Here is a 19077-nt window from a genome sequence, read left to right as displayed (position 1 = left end):
AATCTGCCCGCATGTTATATTTTCTCCCAAAGGTTAGGGTGTTTCATGAGGTTTATGTTATAATATAACTGTGCCTACGGAAAGTCATAACAACTAATTAAAAGATGAAAAAATTCCCCTATAAATGTCTGATCATTTCCCCCCACCGTGTCAGTTGCTTTCCCAAGATTTAAACCTTGGACATTTATGACCCCCAAAGGCTCAGAGATTTGGAAGGTTTCCCAAAACTGTAGCTGAGATTCAAGCGAGCTGCATATGGGTGGGAGTTTCAGCGTACAGTGAAGAGTTAGAATTACAAGTCTAACCTGAAGCACTAACATTAAAGCACGGTGTATACTCTCTCATTATAGAAGCTTAGGCGACCATGTCCATCATGATGGTATTCAAAAACACAAACTTCTAGCGAAAACACTGAACTTTAACAGGTAAGAATTTAACATACCCCTGAATGAAACTAACTGATGTGTGTTTTTTAAGGTTGCCTATAAGCAGAAACATGATGCTGCCAGAGGATTCTCAGATTATGCTCATATGAAGGAGCCACCCGAGATCAAACATGCCATGGAGGTCAATAAACACCAGAGTAATGTAAGGAAGCTGTCCCTCGTGATTTTCTGGGGAATTGTAGTTCACCACATGAGGGCTAATGGATATGTTGTCAAAATTTAATTATTACAGCTCTCCTATTCAAAAAGGACTGTAAAATTTTTTTCTTTCTTTCTTTCTTTCTTTCTTTCTTTCTTTCTTTCCTTCTTTCTTTCTTTTTCTCTTTCTTCTTTCCTTCTTTATTTCTTTTTCTCTTTCTTTCTCTTTTCTCTTTCTTTCTCTTTTCTTTCTTTCTTTCTTTCTTTCTTTCTTTCTTTCTTTCTTCTTTCCTTCCTCCCTCCTTTCTTTCTTTCTTTCTTTCTTTCTTTCTTTCTTTCGTTCTTTCTTATCTCTCAGTGTTCAGTCAGAAGTCCATCTGAATTATTCTGTCAAAAGCATAAAAACCTTGTGGAATGCCTTTAAAATGTCAGGCACTTACAGATATTAAAAACTGTGCTTTGGACCTGTTGGGTTATTAGCATTTCCCAGAGTGCCCTTGACTTGATGGTGAAGCTCCCATAGTTTCTAGTCTAGAATTACAGAAGAACTTGGAGAAAGGGCCCCATAAATCACTGATCCAGGGGAGAGTCACAAATGCTAGTGAGATTGTACCCCACTCCTGTTTCTTTTGGAATGTATATGAAGAGCAAATTGTCAAACTCAAGACCCATGGAGAACATGAAAGCAGTTAAACAAGCCCATAGAAAATGAAAATGAATTGTTTTTTAAATTTTTATTTATTTTTGAGAGAGACAGAGAGAGACAGAGAGAGACAGAGAGAGAGCGAGCGTGAGTGGGGGAGGGGCAGAGAGAGAAGGGGACAGAAGATCCAAAGCGGGCTCTGTGCTAACAGCAGTGACCCCATGCGGGGCTCCAACTCGTGAACCTTGAGACGAAGCTGGATGCTCAACTGACTGAGCCACCCAGGCACCCTGAGAATGAATTCTTTTATAAGTTAGCAGATTATACAGTTGTAAGTTAGCAGGCACATGAAAACCTTCATGTGTTTGTTCAATGACCACCACTCTCCTGGTGGCCTAGAAGAATAGTTTCTTCCTGAAATTTCAGTGGAAGCCTGTTTCTCTCCCCGTTGTCAGTTCTTTGCTCTCTAGAAAGAATGCAGGAACTGTGTGTTTGGGTCTTTATGGGTTAGAATCAGTTACGATAAAGGTGTCTGCCTTAGCTGGGTCAAGAAACTCCCTTTCTTTGGAAAGTACCTGATACATCTTGGTCATCTCACGTGGGCTCTGTCCCACCACTGCGTTCCTTTATTGAATGGTGCTTTGCTGACTCTGTCCCCAGAGCCCCGGCTGTTCAGTGTCTCTTTGCAGGTTGGCAACAATTATCTGATATTAAATTGTAATAGGTCAGTGCTTAAGTAAAAACTGAGCGAGGTTTTACATTTTAATTCAACTGTGTAAACATATGCCAATAACAAGACAATTTTCTAAGATGGTTTAACCTTGATAAGAGATGAGGAAGCTACGTGTCTGTAATTACCAGCAAGGCCATTTTAAGGGGATGCTTTGTAAGAACGGTTTGCTTACAGAATGAGGATCATAATCATAATAACTACCACTTAGCGAGCCCTGCTGCACGGCAGGAACTGTGCCAAGACCCTGATCATTTCCAGTTCTCGCAAAGTCCCTGCACTGCATCCCAGTTTGTAGATGAAGAAAACGAGACCAAAGAGTCAAACTCCCAAGCCCACGCTCTCCATTACGCCCTGCTACCTCCCTCTTAAAAGTCACTGGTTACTGGTCAAGATTTTACGTGAAATTTTTTTTAAATGTGGGACCTAATAGGTTATCATCAGAATTTAGATGAACAGATTCAAGGCACTGCAGGAAAGAAGGTGGCGGCGGTGGTCCGGGAGGGGCCGGACCACATTACACGGACCCTCGGGAAGCCTTTTCCAACTCTATAATTCAATGAAATTCAAATACGGAAGTTCCTTATCATAGAACCGGGGTTATTATTTTAACTGTGCCTTTTCTTTTCAAAGGTCTTTGATTGAGGGATTGAGGGAATAGAGTATAAAGGCCTTTTCTCTTCCATTCAATACTGTGTACTTATGGGAGAAGGGTGTATTTACTTACACTCCTCTGCCTTCTCGGCTCAACCTTTACATGCAAAGTTTGTACATATAATAGGATTTAGAAAGTGTTTAAGACTATTTGCTCAGATTTAAAGTGAGAATGATATTTGTATTCTACCTGTGAAGTAGTTGATATTCCCCTAGAGTCAAGGCACTCAGAATAATACATTTGTTGTCCCTACAATATGAGATTTAAACCTAGGTCTGGAACGCCCCAAGAAAGCAGGAACTTCTCTTGGCTCGTAGGTGAGGCGACCGCATCTCCACGGTAGACGACACCCTGTCTCCCATAAAGCTTCAGTCCGGTCACCCTCATCTGCCCAGAACTAACTAACAGAATGACCCTTTCGTAAGGTGGAGTGCCACTTTACGTTGTGCCCCGAAGTGATGCGATTTAATGTAAACTAAAATGTGTGGCACATGTACATCTGATTTACCTAGAAGTAATGCAAAGAGGCCTCCTGGCTTGCCTTTTTATGTTTCTCCCCAAAGCAAGTGAGTTTCCACTCTCTGTTAAGAGAACCAGGAAACCAGGACAGCTGTGCTTTAAGCCTTGTAATTTCTGCCTCCTTTCGGCTCAAACTTTTATTAGAACATCCACCAATGGGTTTAAGGGTGTGATCTTTCTTTTAGAACCTCTCTCTCCCTCCGGCCTTGAGAGGAGAGGGCTTCGGTGAGGGCCATCTGAATCCTCACCTCTGCGTAACTGAGAGTTTCAAGAGGAAGGCTATTCTAGGGGTGCTAGTCTCTTCTGTCACCCCCAAATTCAGTGAGCACAGAACAGGGGGGAAATCATTTGTCTGAATACCCCCCACGGTAGCACATAACAGAAAAGGAATTCAGAGTCAGACCACATGTTGCCTGGATGACCTTGGACAGGTTACTTAATATCTCCAAATCTCAGCATTCCCATCTGTAAAATGGGGCAGTGATAATCTACCTCACTGGGCTCTCACGAGTATTAAATGAGATGGTACATGTGAAGGGCTTTGCAGAAGAGCTGTTCCATAAAATATGAGTCCTCTTTGGTCCTCCTCCAATTTTAAAGGGTGATCTGAGAGGTTAGGATGATTTCATAGTCAATTTGAAATAATTAAAAGAGCTTAGATTTAGAAAAGAGCCAACTCAATATGCAATTTATTTTAAGAAGCGTTTAGTTCAGAAGGGCATGTTCAAAATATTTCTGAACCCATATAACTACCTATCTTGTTGATACTAAAATCAAGAAATTATTAAAAACAGCCAATCTAAATCCTTTCGTATCTTAAGGGATGTACCCCTGCCAAATTCTTCTAATGTAATTTAGAGGAACTGGAGGTAATCTATCCTGTTACTTTCCCCTAAAGATGGGCTCGAAATGAAAACCCCAGTAACATGATTAGTTCTCATCAATCTTATCAGAGACGTGAAACCCAATAGGTCTGAAGGAAGTCAAACAAAGTTTGAATTGCCATCTTCAGTTTTGCAAGTAATGTGGTCTGTATAGACTTGGGGTGAAATTGGAGTGATAAACTTTTCCAAAACACCATATTGGTAATCAATTCAATGTGTATTAGAAGGAAGTATTCAGCAGGGAAACAAGAGACTTAATGTCCTTTTTGAGCATGATGTATATACTTCCTTGATGGCAATAAAAACTTATCAGGAGATACAATTTCTTTTCTTTTCCATCAGAAAGTGAAAAAGCTTAGAGATAAATCAGTAAAATGATACTGGAAAAACATTCGTGGTTCCCTGTGATTTCCTGGTGTGACTTACAATAACAGCACTTCAGGACTTAGTATTAAAATAGACACATTAGTATTTTGTTCATCTCCAAGAGTAGTTAGTAATACCCATTCTGCCTTCTTTACAAGATTACGGTGGTGGTAAAATGAAGTCATGAGTAAGAAAATGTCTGTCAACTCTAAAATGATTTTTGTAAACAAGACAGGCATAAAAACGACAAAGATAAAGCTCCATATTCTACTCCATCTTTTAGGAAATGGAAAACTTTTGTGCCTTCTGATGAATATCAGATCCCGCATTTACTTGTAAATAAAAGGTTTACATTCTCTCAAAAAAACATATGTACAATGTAATATTTTACTAGTTTTTTACGTACAGCATGCCCAGACGGAAATAAGCGTACGATGGGATTTCCAGTCCATGCGCCTATCTGATGATACCTGGGAGCTGTTCTCATGTGAGAGTTTCCGATGACAATAAAAGTATTTCTTGAGAATGACTTCACCAGCGCTTTGAGATTATCACTAAGTACAGGCCACACGACTCACTTCCGTTCTGCAGACTTAAAAGATGTCCATCCTATCTAGTCTCTTCTCACCAAGAATCATGTTACCCTTCAGCAGAGTAGCAAAGGGAATGAATGGTTCTGGGCCAGTTGGATTTGATTTATTTAAGTCTACTCAAGTGAACGTGGTGAGCTAAGAAGTTCAAAAAGAAATTCTGATGGGATTAATATCTCTATTGGAGGCAACGAAGAACACATTGGACACTGCAGAAAAACATGAAGTGGAGATGGCATTCGTCGGGAGTTTCTAGAGTTAGCACCAGAACTCCGCCTCAAGTTAGCTAAGTAAAACATGAGAATTTATGGGTTTACATAATTAGACATTCAAGCTGCCTTCAAGTGTAACTGGATCTAGAGATCACAGTGTCACCGGGACTCTTCCTCTCGACCCGTCTCGTGGCTTTGCTTTCGGACGGACTCTGTCTAGGTGGTCTCAAGATGACAGCTGGTGTTTCCAAAATCAAATCATCCCCTCAGCAGCTGATCCCAGAGAGAAAGACAGTAGGTCTTTCTCCCTCAGCCTCGGATCCATCGGTGCCTCTGGCCCCCCCCCCCTGGGTTATGTGTCTGCCCTCTTATCGATCATGGTTTCCAAGGGGTTGGGGTATCTTATTGGACAGACTGTCATGTGGCTGTTTCTGTCATCAAGAAGGTAGGCTGCATTGGACAGCCCCACCAATTCACGTGGAGTAACGGAGAGGCAGTTTCCAAAGGAAAAATCCCAGGCGGATTAGAAGAAAAGGATAAATGTCCATTACAACGGAAAATGACCCAGAGACGTGGGAAAGGGCAGGGAAATAAATTTAGTGGGGGGGGGGGGGGGGAGGGGAGATAAGAGGAAGAGATCAAGCAGGTATAGTAATAATTCTAGGTGTTCCTGAAGAAGAAACCGTAATCATTCTCTACAGATATTATTAAAAAGGTAAGGAGTTTATCTTGGATACAGGATCAGCGTATAAGAAAATGGTCATCGTATGAGAATTCCTTTATTGCCTTGGGTGGGACCTATAGAAGGAAACAATCAAACTTCATTGAAAGGTATAATAAGAGATTTAAAGAAGTGGGGAAACATACTTTCTCCTGGGAAGAGACTGAAGTATCTCTCTTCTCCTTTTTTCGTCCCTCCTCCGGCTTTTTTCCTCCTCTCCTATGCTCTGAGGACGCAGTAGGGAGCAACGCATTACACAAAACAAGGTAAAATCAGTTGCTGACCCTCGAGCTTGCACGCATCCTGGGCTTGACGATTTTTAGGAGCCTCCTGTTTTCTCCTTCTTCAACAGCGTTCTGTAGAACACGAGAAGTTTCTAAGATTCAAGATTCATGAGAAGACAGCCTGAAGAACGGAGACCGGTCGGTCCACTGTTCCAATACAGTTAGCACTTGGGGGTTTGAAGTCATTCCGGAAATAGGGGGAAAAAACCATATATATTCTTTGACCTTCCACTGCCAAACCTCTCTTCGGCCGTGTACCGTTTTTCCTCTTCCCGGGTTCGGACAGACTGCAGAACGGAGCTAAGACACGTTGGGGACACTTGAGAAATGGCAGTCGAGCCCTCCTCAAAGCCGGGCAGCCGGCACACCACCAAGTTCAGACATCGTTGCTCACGGTGCAGCCCAGGAGCTGGTGGCCCTGTGCCTCCCCACATGAAGCCCCGTTCCCGTGGGATGTCCCCACGCACTGATATTCTGGAAGATCTGACTAGCGACCGGGCTCCCGTGCTGCTCTCCTGTGTGGCTCTGTGCCGTCCGCTTGTTTGAATCTGCAGCTCTTGTCAATCTTCATATTTGTTTTGAGTCACATATGCCGGCCTCTAATTTGCAATTTACATGGATGATGGGGCCCTATTCAGAGTCCTGCTCCTGCTGCCTTTGTGCCCCTCACCTCTCTTCACGCAGTCATTAGGCTGAGCAGCATATAATTACATAACCCATGCAAAGCTTAGATTTCTGGAAGGTTGCAGCTCTTTTCAGAAAGTAAGGGTTTCCGTTTTTATCCTCATTCTTTTCTAAACAAAAAGACATTCCCCCCCTGTGGTTTTTGTATGAATGCAGTAACTTAGAAACAGTTAGTCTTGTAGGTGGGTAGTAATTTCGGTTTGTTTTCACCTGAGAGTCGGTTTTTGTTTACACAGCTTGTGTTTAACTGAGCGCCGGCTGAGGTTGATTGGCCATCGTTGGAGCGGGAGCGTGTTGCTATTTGAAGCCAATGAAATTGGCTTAATTTTAAATCCCGAAGGATTTAAAATTCGCCCAACAATATAACTCAGTTTCCAGCCCGTTTTCATGTTTCTTTTGCTACCCGTGTGCACAAAACCTACCTGAATTACTTGCTAAGGTAAAGCCTGTGAAAACAGAAATAGTGAAGAAAACAGATGCTCTTGCTGAAATTACGCGAATTCTATCGAAGCTGTGTTTACTTGTTAGACAGATTCATGATTATAAACACAGTTTAAAAAAACAGTCTTGGTGGTGAGGCAAAAGCAAGCCCTTGAAAGAATAAATAGAAATGTATGTAAACATTTCACCGAAATGAAATAATATAATGCGTAGGGAGCCTATCAAAGTATTAATGCATTTTCATTTCTTGTACCTGATAATTATTTTTGAAGGAAGTAAGAAAGTACAAATGGTTTTTAACTCTACAAGACTGAAAGGAAAATAACAAGATACATTGATATTATCTAGAACACTGGCTTATATAGATCAACAGGGGAATTCATTAGAATGCGGATTCTTGAGCCCCATTTACCGGAATTCTGTTACGTAGGGTTGGGGATGGACCTCAGGAATCTAGTTTTTTTTTGTTTTTTTTTTAACGTTTATTTATTTTTGAGACAGAGAGAGACAGAGCATGAACAGGGGAGGGGCAGAGAGAGAGGGAGACACAGAATCGGAAGCAGGCTCCAGGCTCTGAGCCATCAGCCCAGAGCCCGACGCCGGGCTCGAACTCACGGACCGTGAGATCGTGACCTGAGCTGAAGTTGGATGCTTAACCGACTGAGCCACCCAGGCGCCCCAGGAATCTAGTTTTTGAATAAGTACCTTAGATGATCCTACTGTAGAAAATTCACAGGCAGCATTAGAAATATTTGTATTGTACCAATATAAATAATTGTGCATTTTGTGTAGATGTTCAGTTGTAAGTTTCTGTGTCTTACCTTTCTACGCCTTGAAAAAATGAAGGTGGGTCTTAAAAACGACCATTGCTGCACTCTTTGCGTTAGAACTTTAATAGAACTAATGTAATGGACAAATCAATCAGCCCCTGGTGACATTGCCAGGTAGAATTACATCTGGAAAATAGATAAATATTCCTTTAACTTATGACCAACCTCGAGAAACAGAGAAGTGGACAGATTGGTGAGGTGTTGACCGGGGCAGGGGGCATTATACTAGTTTTGGTCTGGTCTCACTTCCTGTTTGTCAGTCGAATTCAAATCTGAATAACCACCATCACCTAAAGTAGGTTTGATAAAATTTACATATATTTTTCTCTTTAAATTTACATATATTTTTCTATTTTCCGCGCTTCAGTTTGGTTGCATCTCATGTGCATTCAGAGAATGAATGTTCCTTAATGTAATTGCTTTTATTTTTTGGACTCATTGTGATGGTAGTTGCTAGAAAATAAAACTGTCAGTAAGCATGACTAGTCTTCCCACACACGGGCATTTTAAGAGTCCAGTCAGAAAAAGAAGAGAAAGCCGGAGAGGAACAGCTTCACACACCCTTACCCCAGGAAATGATTTTCTACTTTCATGTGCTGGGCTTATCCTGCATCCACTGGGGGTCAAGACTGTGTGATGGGCAAGTTAAGGCCCTTGATGAGAATATTCTGTATGTGAATATGCACATACACACATACCCACGTTGACATGCTTATCAGAGCGGTCTCTGTAAAATCCTGTAAGATTGGTTTTGTGCCAAAGTCTTGGGCTCACATTTTTTTATGTTGTATGAATCCAGTTCATATGCAGTAATGCTAGTGAGACTTAGGTATGGTAGAAAAAAGAATGTATCTATTCGAATAAAGGTTGTGCTTAAAAAAACTTTAAAAAACAGCTCATGGTCGGTGGGTTCTCTAAGATGATTTAGCACAGATAAATGATTTTATAGACATTAAGTCTGGTAGTTATATAAATTTACTAATTTCTTTTTCTTTCTTTCAATCAAAACTGCCTCTTGGATCAGATTTCTTATAGAAAAGATGTACAGGACACCCACACGTACAGTGCGGATCTCAACAGACCAGACATCAAGATGGCAACGCAGATCTCCAAGATCATAAGCAACGTAATCTCTCTTTCTTATCTTGAGCAGAAATGGTTTCTTATTTTTTGCAGGAGACAACCTGTGGCTTTGGTAGTTGAATGGTTAATTGAATTGGTGAAATCAATCTGAAATCATGACGTCTCAATTTTTTTTTAATCTGAATCATCCACTTGACTATGTAGGTTATTCAGGTATATGCAGAAACTGCTCAAAGTTGCCTTCACTATGGCTAATGCTGCCATACTTTCAGAGAAGTAAGTGCTGTGCTCGCATTCAGATGTCTCAGCCTGAAAGTCAACTTTGTCAGTCATCTGGTCTGATATTATCTCTCACCTTACCTTGTCCCGAAGAATATCACTTGGCCTTATTCCCATCGCGTTCCTGTTAATTGTGCAGATTCTTTTTAGCCACCATTTACCCTTGTACATTTTCTACACATCGTGGCTGTTTTCTTATCTTCTCCAAGATATCCTTCTTGGTTAATACCATTTAACTTAAACATACCTTTGCACCTTGGTTAAAAATGATGACCTAACACAAACCAAATATTTGAATAATGTAGACTATACTCACCTTAAAAGTCAATAACTATTTACGAAATTTAACTTCATGTTAACCAAACAGGGCTAAATTCCTGAGATCAAGCGAGCCATACAGGCTGTCTGCCTGCAGAATTTGGGATCTCAATTATCCAGAAATTTCTTCTAATATTTTTTTTCAGTGTTTATACAGAAACACAATGATGACAATGGTGACAGGGTACAAAGATTCAAACTTGGTAATTATTTTACTACAAAAGGGTTGAGTTTATTTATATAACCACACGAAGTCAATTTCTGCCCTAGCAGTCAGCATTTTATCATTTGGTGGATTGTAATGGATGTTTTTTTGTGGACTGACCATCTATTATATTTTATTTCAGCTAATGTTAATGTAATGCTTCATTGGAAAGTAGAAATATTTAACATTCTCATATTTATTCATTTTAGGCAGAGTACAAGAAAGGGCAAGGAGTAATGAATAAAGAGCCTGCTGTAATTGGAAGACCAGATTTCGAACATGCTGTGGAAGCTTCTAAACTTTCTAGTCAAGTAAGACTCGAGTGATGACTCCACAATGATTTGATTGAGAGATTTTGTTTCTAGTGGCACAGGAGAATATTTCATCTTAGATAATATCTTTAATTGCAAGACTATGCAAAGATAATGTTTCTGAAACTATTTCAGATAGGATTGCAATAATTATAAATTTCACTAAGGCATAAAAATAAGTCCAATTGTAAGCATGAGACAAAGGTTTCTTTTCTCCAGGCTCAAATTCTAACCCTTTTTAATGAGGTGGGCTGTGTTGTCACATTTCCTAGGATTTCGAGAATTCAGCAATCCTGATACCAATTAGATTAGATCAGTAATTAGATTGCTATCTATCTATACACACATACACACACTTTGTAACTTGGTAATAAAATATCAATTTCCGAATGCTTTTGTTTAATCACAAGATAAGAAAGAGGTGAGACAAATGAAGGAAACTTTGAAATCTTACTGAAGACCATCAAATAAGATCTGCAAAAGTATAAAGGCAGGTCATGTTTTAGGCTGAAAGTCTCGGCAGGTAAAAATTGCAGTTCTCCCCAAATGAATATATAAATGTCATGCAATTTCAATGACAAGCCAGTAGAACTTTTTTTAAGTATGGATAAACGATCTTAGAGTTTGAATGGAAAGGAAATGCCTGAGAATAGCCTTTAAAAGTATGAAAATGAAGACCAGTGAAGAACTTTAGTTGTGAGTTACCATAACATAATATAAAACCGCTGAAATTAAATCAATCTGGGATTAGTACAGTAAGAGATAAAATGATCAGTAGGCTAGCATAGGGAATCCTGAAATAGACTCCAATATGTATAAGAATTTAATATACGATGAAAGTGTTGGTTCAAGGCAGTGGGAAGAAGTTGTATTAGTTAATAAATGGCGCTGACATAAATGTCCATCCATCAGAGTAAAAATAAAATTGGACCTGAATTTTAAACTACATACAAAATGAATTCCAGATGGATTAGAGATGTGAATGTAAACAATAAAATAATTTTTTAAATCTTAAAAGAAAACCCAGGAGAATATACATAGCACATGGGGATAACAGAGTTGTTCTTAGATAAGACCAGAGATCCAGAAGCTATATAAGGAAAGTTAGGCGTATTTGACTATAGAATTAAAACTCTCTCGATGGAAAATGATAATATTTGCCAGGTCAACAATAGTAATATCAAAAGCGATTTTTATACATTTACGGTGTTTTCAACTTTGACAATACCCGTTCCTCAAGTTGCAAAGTTGGATTACATTTCAAAATGGAGAGGTGTAAATGAGGAAAACTGTGAAACCAGATAGAAGAACATGATGACATTTGCACCAATGAGAAGACCTATTGTGCTCTAGCTCAGGTGTCTCAATACTCAATATTGTAAAAATGTTAATTCTTCCAAAATTAATGTTAAAAACTCCATGCAAGGGGCCCCTGGCTGACTCACTTGGTGGAGCATGTGACTCTTGATCTCAGGGTCATGAGTTCGAGCCGCATGTTGTGGGCAGAATTTATTTTAAAAACTAAATTAAATCGGGGCACCTGGGTGGCTCAGTTGGTGAAGCATCCAACTTCGGCTCAGGTCACGATCTCATGGTTTGTGGGTTTGAGCCCTGAGTCAGAGCTGTCAGCGCAGAGCCTGCTTGGGATTTTCTCTCTCTCTCCCTCTCTCTCTGCCCCCCTCACACACTCTCTCTCTCAAAATAAATAAACGTAAAAAAAATTCAACAAGTTAGATGGTCTATAGAGAAGGAAGTGTCTGCGAAAGGCTTTTTCTAATTTTAATTTTTATTTATTTTTTAAAATTTATTTAAAATTTTTAAATTTTATTTTGGGGAGTGAGAGTGAGCGAGCATGAACAGGTGAGATGGGCAGAGAGAGAGGGAGAGAGAATCTTAAGCAGGCTCCATACCTAGCACAGAGCCCAATAAAGGGCTTGATCCCATGACTCTGGGATCATGACCTGAGCCAAAATCAAGAGTCAGGCACCCAACTGATTGAGCTAACCATTCGCTCCTATTTTGATATTTCAGATTAAGTCACCAGAAATCCTACCATGTGATCCTCCCTGGGTTTTTAGGCAGGTTAAAACAAAAAAAATTCAACTCCTTTAGCAACTGTACAACCAGATACCTAAGCAGATCGTAATTTGCAAGTTACATCTTTATTTTCCCCGTGACATTCTTGCTGCTCTCATAAACTCATGAGAGAAAAAGGAAAACTGGGCAGATGAATATAGAGGACTTCTGGAATGAAGGCGACACGTTCCGTGTGTGTATTTTCAGGGGGGAGAACTAGAGTCGAGGGCAGAAAGTGTGGTTTCTTATTTTCACTGACAATTCGACCATCATGTATTGTCTTGCTCCTCACCTAATGACAGATTGTAGATACAGGAGCACTCAAAGGCGAAGAAATGCCTAGAAAGGAAGTGACTTAGGAAGGCAGGAGGCAGAGGACCCCGGGGACAGGTGCAGGAGGGGGAGAGCAGATAGCACCAGGAGCACTGAGGGAGAGGAGGTAATGCTCGCAGTGTATAGTGGAAAGACCTGCCTGATGAAGGGGTGAGAACGAGAGGGCAGGGGGCAGAGTTCTTCCAAGTAAGCAGTAAATTGACCTCTGAGGGGTTGAGCCTGGGAAAGGTGATGGAAACCCAAAACCCTTTGTTAACTTGTACAGCAGCTTTGTTGCCATACTTGTGAAAGTTTCCTTTTTTAAAATCTGGTAGGCACATAAAATGATGGTCAAGTAATCGGGAGAAAATGAGTTAAAAAAAAAAAATTAAAGTGACACGTCGCGTGCCAAGATAATGAGATTCGTGTATTTCCGGGTATCTCAAATGTTAGTGGGGTAACTGTTGAAGCCATCATCTTACAAACTTCTTTTCTTTTTTAAGATTTTTTTTTTAAGTTTATTTTGAGAGAGAAAGAGAGAGAGAAAATGAGTGGAGAAGGGGCAGAGAGAGAGAGAGGGACAGAGGATCCGAAGTGGGCTCCAGCAGAGAGCCCAGTGTGGGGCTCGAACTCACAAACTGTGAAATCATGACCTGAGCTGAAGTCAGACGCTTAACCGACTGAGCTACCCAAACGCCCCCTTTTTCTAAAAGATTTTTTTAAGTGTATTTATTTATTTTGGTGGGGGGAGACAAAATCCTTTTAAGAGCAGCTGATTTGTTAATATATTCATATATCGTCTTTATTACTGGAAATTTGTCTACATGGTGAATGCAATTCTGTTAGTTTTATAACATCAAGGAAAACTTTTGTATTTATAATAACTAGTGTTTGTTCTAAAATTGCATGGGATGTATTGACAAGAATGGGTTTGAAACATAAAAAGTACATTTTAGATTGCCATTAAAATTTAATTATAAATATTGTCCTCAAATTGAATGGGGATGTTAATTGGTTTGGAGAATCTCCCATTCTGTCTTCCTGGCAAACACTCTCCCAACCAACTTCTTTACCCCCAAATTTTGGCTTCAGTGTCGCATCCTTGACTTGCCAATTTAAATTGTATTGCTCCCTCCCCTTCATTCTCAGTTCTGGTTCTTTATAGTTCTTAACACAGTCTGTATTAGTCAAAAATGTGTGTGTGTGTGTGTGTATGTGTGTGTGTGTGTGTGTGTGTGTGTGTGTGTGTGTGAGTGTGTGTGAAATATCTCCTTTACTACCACATAGCAGGCTTTATGGGGACAGGGTTGACATGTGTTTAATTCATCATTACAGAATAGCACAGATTGGACTTCAATAAATATACATAGACTGATTAAACAAATTTCTCTAGATCATTCACAGTTGGTACAAAGTAAGATGTTATTTTGTTATGAAAATAAGGACAGGGATATGATTTTGTGTAAAATTCAGACCTGAAAATACTATTGATTTTATGGCAAGTTCTGCATAAGAATCTGGATATACTATCTTCCTTGATAGCTTTTAGTTTAATTTCATCCAAACTTGGAGAGAATTGGTGCCTATAGGTATATGGCATTGTGTTATTTGTTTATGCTTCATTTTCACTGATAATGAAGGTATACTTATCAAATTTTCCATTTTCCCCCTAACATTTGTTTCTGTGGCGATGATGAAAAGCTTTCTTTTGGAGTCTGCTTCTGCTTTTTTCTTCCTTTGTCTGGAGTCATAGGTGGGGCTGAAGTCCAGCACCCCTCGTGGTGAAGCTTTGAACAACTGCTTTAGAAGTCAGGCTTCAGGCCATTGAAACACTGCTTTGTCTAGATGCAGTTATGAGGAATGATTTAAGTTATATTATTGTAGTTTAACAATTCCAGTGTTTTCTCCAAGTGTGGGTCTCTGAAAATCTTGCTAAGTCTTAACATTCCTCATAAACTTTTAGGAGTATGATCCTATATGCCTTTCCTTTATTAAAAGGAAAGGTTGGTAAACATCAGGATCATTAGATACGATGGTATTTATAATGTAAATAAAATCAGTCATGGGCATAAGTAACTTTTTATTTGTTTGCAAAGTAATTGACTCAGGTATAGGGGGTAACATACATAAGGAGCAAACTCACCCAACCCAACACCCATTTCTCCCTTTCTCAAGTGGTCTTGAAACTGGAGGGAGATATTTTGTTCCATGGTTGAGTCCCCAGTTAGTCAAGGGAAAGCATCATGTCAGGAGATGTGAGTGTGCATGAAGAGACAGACACTCAGATGTGTGAAGTGTGGGTTGAAAATAGGGTAGGATATTGAATGTGTATGTGTAGTGAGTGAGTGAACCAGTCAGAAGGTGACCAAGGGACCCATTTAAACCATTTGGCTCTTTTCTCACTTCATTTACATGCAACCCTTTATACCAAGAGATAAGAAATAGTTGGGTGTCAGTGTCTGATAAGCATGTTTTTTTTATGTAATGAAGTTATTTTGCTTTGTGGTTAACTAATGAGGGAAACTCTCGTGTCTTTGTTCCTTAGGCATCTTTGAATCAGATCACATGGAGTACTGAAGCTTAGAGATAAATTTCACAACACTTTGCCTCTTACTACACTTATTACAAGGATAGGAGCAACAGATATATTTTAAATAACTGATCTCACACTACAGAAATAACCTGGAAAGGTTAGACAGAATTTTAAAATTCACGTCTTAGGGTGTATAACCCAATGCGTAGCAGTGGTAGAAATCTTTAAAAATAAAGTCCTCCCGAAAGGAGTTGTGTGCAGGTTAGACTAGTAAGTCGAAGGGAGACAATTTGGTATTGAGACAATTTGTAATATATTTCTATATTTGGATAGTGAATTAAGAGTGTGAATGGATTTCAAACCTCCACGCAAACATAACCATGATTTTGTGCGAAGTATGATCACAAATTTTGGGATCATTTGCATTACTCTGTGCTTAATTAGTAATGTCACGAGAGTACTTTATTACACTTTGTTATATTTTTAAGATATTAGACTTCTATTAAATACTTTCAGGAGAATATTGCATTAGAATGGCATTTAGTTCTGAATAGCTTATTTTATGTACCCAATTATTCCTAAGATGTGTAATTTATGCCCCTAGTTCACCCTTATTAGGACCTAAGCTGTGACTAACGCTCATTACATGTGAGGCATGCAGTTTTCCATGCATATTTTGAAAGTAGAATCCTTTACTTAGATGGGAATTGGTATTTTTCCATTTTGAAAAGAATGGTCTTAAGGTATTGAGGTGGATATCGAAACTTAAAAATCAGGGTTCTAAGTAAAGTATGCTGGATGAATGAAAAAAAAAAATAAAGTTCTCATCAAAATCTATCGCAAGGCTATATCAAAATTTGAGGACACCGTGAAAGGTACCTGCTCCTGCCTTTCAATGAAAGAATCCCTTCTCCATCCATGTATTTCATGTATCTATTTCAAATGAAATGCTGGACACTGTGCTTGGGGGTAGATTTTCAAAGGTGAACAGGACAGATACAGCCCCTGCCATCACTGAGCTTACAGCCTAATGGGAAAGATCCACAGTGCAGCGGTGTGGCAGATCATGACACCACGGTGTGATCTCTGTGACTGGGTAAAGGCGGGATGTTCCAAAAATACACCAGCAGTCTGGGACATCAGAGAGGGCTTTCAGAAAAAAAGTTCCTAATGTTCCTCTGAATGATTTCTGCGCATCCTACAGGTATTAGCCTAAATGTAACTTCTTTTCATCATTATCCACAGAAACCATGGAGACTAACTACCCATGTATACTAACCACTCATCGATACTAACTTTATGAATGAATGAACGAATGCAAATCCAGCAGGAACTATACAGTAAAATACAGATTCAGTATAATGTTTTTATATCAATCGTTTTGCATTCCTTTCACATTCTTTATCTTCTTCATGGGCTCTAATTCCAATCGATTTAACAGTGACTGTGGTATGCATGCACACGTGTGTGTGTGCATATGTGTGTGTGTGTGCATGTGTGTGTGTGTACTTGGAGAGTTAGAGAAATATTAGAGATCCTGTAATCTCCGACACGTCTCAAGGTTTGACTCATTGTGTGAGTCATAAAAGAGAGTTTTTGCGTATCATTTTCATCATTAATCTATATATTTCTTTAATAAACATATAGGAAGTAACAAATCCATTCCAATCCATTATACCAGGCCCTAGGGATAAAAAAAATGAATAAAACTTTGTTCCTGGCTTGCTGTCTAATGGGAGAATAGACACACCCAGATAATTTAAATATGTCCAAAATTAGAAAATAGTCTAATCTAGTATTAGCTAAGTGGCAAGCGTCGGTTACATCATCTCTGAGCACAGAGAAGCCATCCTGCTCTCCGCATGCCAGCACAGGTACATGAGGGACGGAGGCCACATGGAGGGAGTGAAACTTGGAAATGAACGTGACGCATTCTCACCTGCCATCGACTCTGGCGTTTGTTCTTCCCAGGCGAAGGTATATTTCTGAAAAGCAATAATCGATCCACATTGCGATGACTGCTTTTTCCTCTCCTCACTACATCGAGCCTGTGTTGAGTTCCTGCCATGAGGTAGGATGAGGTCCCACCCGAGGTTGGGGGTGGGATCAAGACACGCTCTGTCCAGACTGGCGTCCGAAATCCTTCCAGTGGCAAACCTGCTCAAGTCGCAAACGTGCTTAGAATGACCATACCGGCCTTAGGATGAAGCCCAAGATCCATGACAGCTACAGAGCTCCGTAGGGGCTGGCCATTCCTGCTTTCCGGTCTCTAGTGTAATCTCCATCCTCCGGCCACACTTGTGTTCTTAAATTCCTTGATCATGCTGTGTGCCCCTCTCTCGCCTTCCACCTGCTGTTCCCTCTGGGCGCACTCTATCAGCATGCCCCTCCCCCCCACCCCTCTCCCCGCTTTCCCTCACTAAGTACACTCTCTTCGCGCCTTAACTCAAATACCCTCGGTTCCTCAGACTTGAAGAGGGTCTGCCACAAAATGTGGCTCCGTGGCCTCATTGCCCTGTGCTGCTGCAGCCAGCTCACCCTCCCGGAATTTGTCTTTGCGCCTAATCATCAGCAGTGATGCCTGGATGGAATCAAGTTCATTTTTTACTGCATGTCCCTGGGGCCTCCCTCAGGGACAGGGACTTCGTGAGCACAGGAGTATAAACACACATATGCATACATACATGCATATGTATATTAATATATATTATATCAGTGTTTGCAGTATTAAATTCAATCACGTGATTATGATAAGTACAGCCAGTGTAAATGGGGTTAGGGACGAACTCAGCTGGACTCTTGGCAAGTTTATAACGTAGCTAATGGGAGTGGAAGTGCTGGGGCGCTTAAACCACTTTTAAGCGACTGATTCAGTCAGATCTGCTGCTGGAAAGACTACCGACCCCCATCTTGACAGAGTGTATCTTGATCCCACCCCCAGCCTTGGGTGGGAACTCATCCTACCTCATGGCAGGAACTCAACACAGGCTCGATGTAGTGAGGAGAGGAAAAAGGAGTCATCGCAATGTGGATCGATTATTGCTTTTCGGAACCATACCTTCGCCTGGGAAAACAAATGGCAGGTGAGAATGCCATTGGCTTCAGGTTCATTTCCAAGTTTCACCCGCTCCATGCTGTGGGCAGACGGTAGGACAGGCTCTCTCTTCTCAGAGAGGATATAACCTAATTTTGCCACTTAGCTAATACATAACTAAGATGCTTATGGTGCCCGGGGTTGGAGAATTTGAATCATTGAAGGAAAACTTGGTGCAAGCCAGGATTGCATAGGTGGATTGGTTGATGGGGTAAACAGCTACCAGAACGTTCAGGGCACTGAGGCCATCCGTTAGAATGTCTTGTTCAGTCAGGGGAGAGTGTTGGTGAATCTGGCTGAGTCAGGAGTGCCATTCAGGTGGAAGACAGTTATGAGAGTCTCCTCTCATTGTCAAGCAAATGTCCTTTAGGCACTAAAAACCTAGAGAGACAAAAGCACAGATTAAAATATGGTGACAAGTGCCCTGGAAGAGGGATGGACAAGTGCCCTGCGACGGGAGTGGAATTTAGAGGAGGACCAGGGAAGGGAAACTTTTGCTGTGGTGCCCATGACTGTGGAAAATAGCAAATGAGATCTAAATTTATTTCATTGGTGATATTGTGCCTGATTTCAAGACATAAATATGTATATTTCGTATAAAATCAGAGTTTTTCTTGTTTTGTAAAGTTTATTAACTAGTGTAATTAATTAGAATAAATGAGGTTTTGCCTGAATTTGTAAGGCAATGTGACTATCAGAAAGTTATTACTAGCAAATGGAGGC

The 19077-nt window shown here is 40.3% G+C and overlaps 1 protein-coding gene across 11 annotated transcripts in view; it reads left to right on the top strand.

Moving 5' to 3' along the window:
• Window positions 1-19077, top strand: part of NEBL (nebulette) — a 358160-nt gene that overhangs the window by 264415 nt on the left and 74668 nt on the right. For 8 of the 11 annotated variants that reach the window (XM_049626927.1, XM_049626926.1, XM_049626933.1 and 5 more), the window contains exons 5-7: window positions 478-588; window positions 9168-9269; window positions 10238-10339. The exons of 2 other annotated variants lie outside the window; for them this stretch is intronic. In XM_049626927.1, the coding sequence (XP_049482884.1) occupies window positions 478-588; window positions 9168-9269; window positions 10238-10339 (315 nt within the window). The remainder of the gene's footprint in view (window positions 1-477; window positions 589-9167; window positions 9270-10237; window positions 10340-19077) is intronic. One more of the 11 variants, XM_049626930.1, reaches the window with a different exon arrangement.

Source organism: Panthera uncia, chromosome B4 (assembly GCF_023721935.1).
Source record: "Panthera uncia isolate 11264 chromosome B4, Puncia_PCG_1.0, whole genome shotgun sequence".
In the NCBI taxonomy this organism is placed as follows: domain Eukaryota; kingdom Metazoa; phylum Chordata; class Mammalia; order Carnivora; family Felidae; genus Panthera; species Panthera uncia.
Note: the sequence above shows the minus strand (reverse complement) of the source record. Positions and strands in the feature narration are given on the sequence as shown.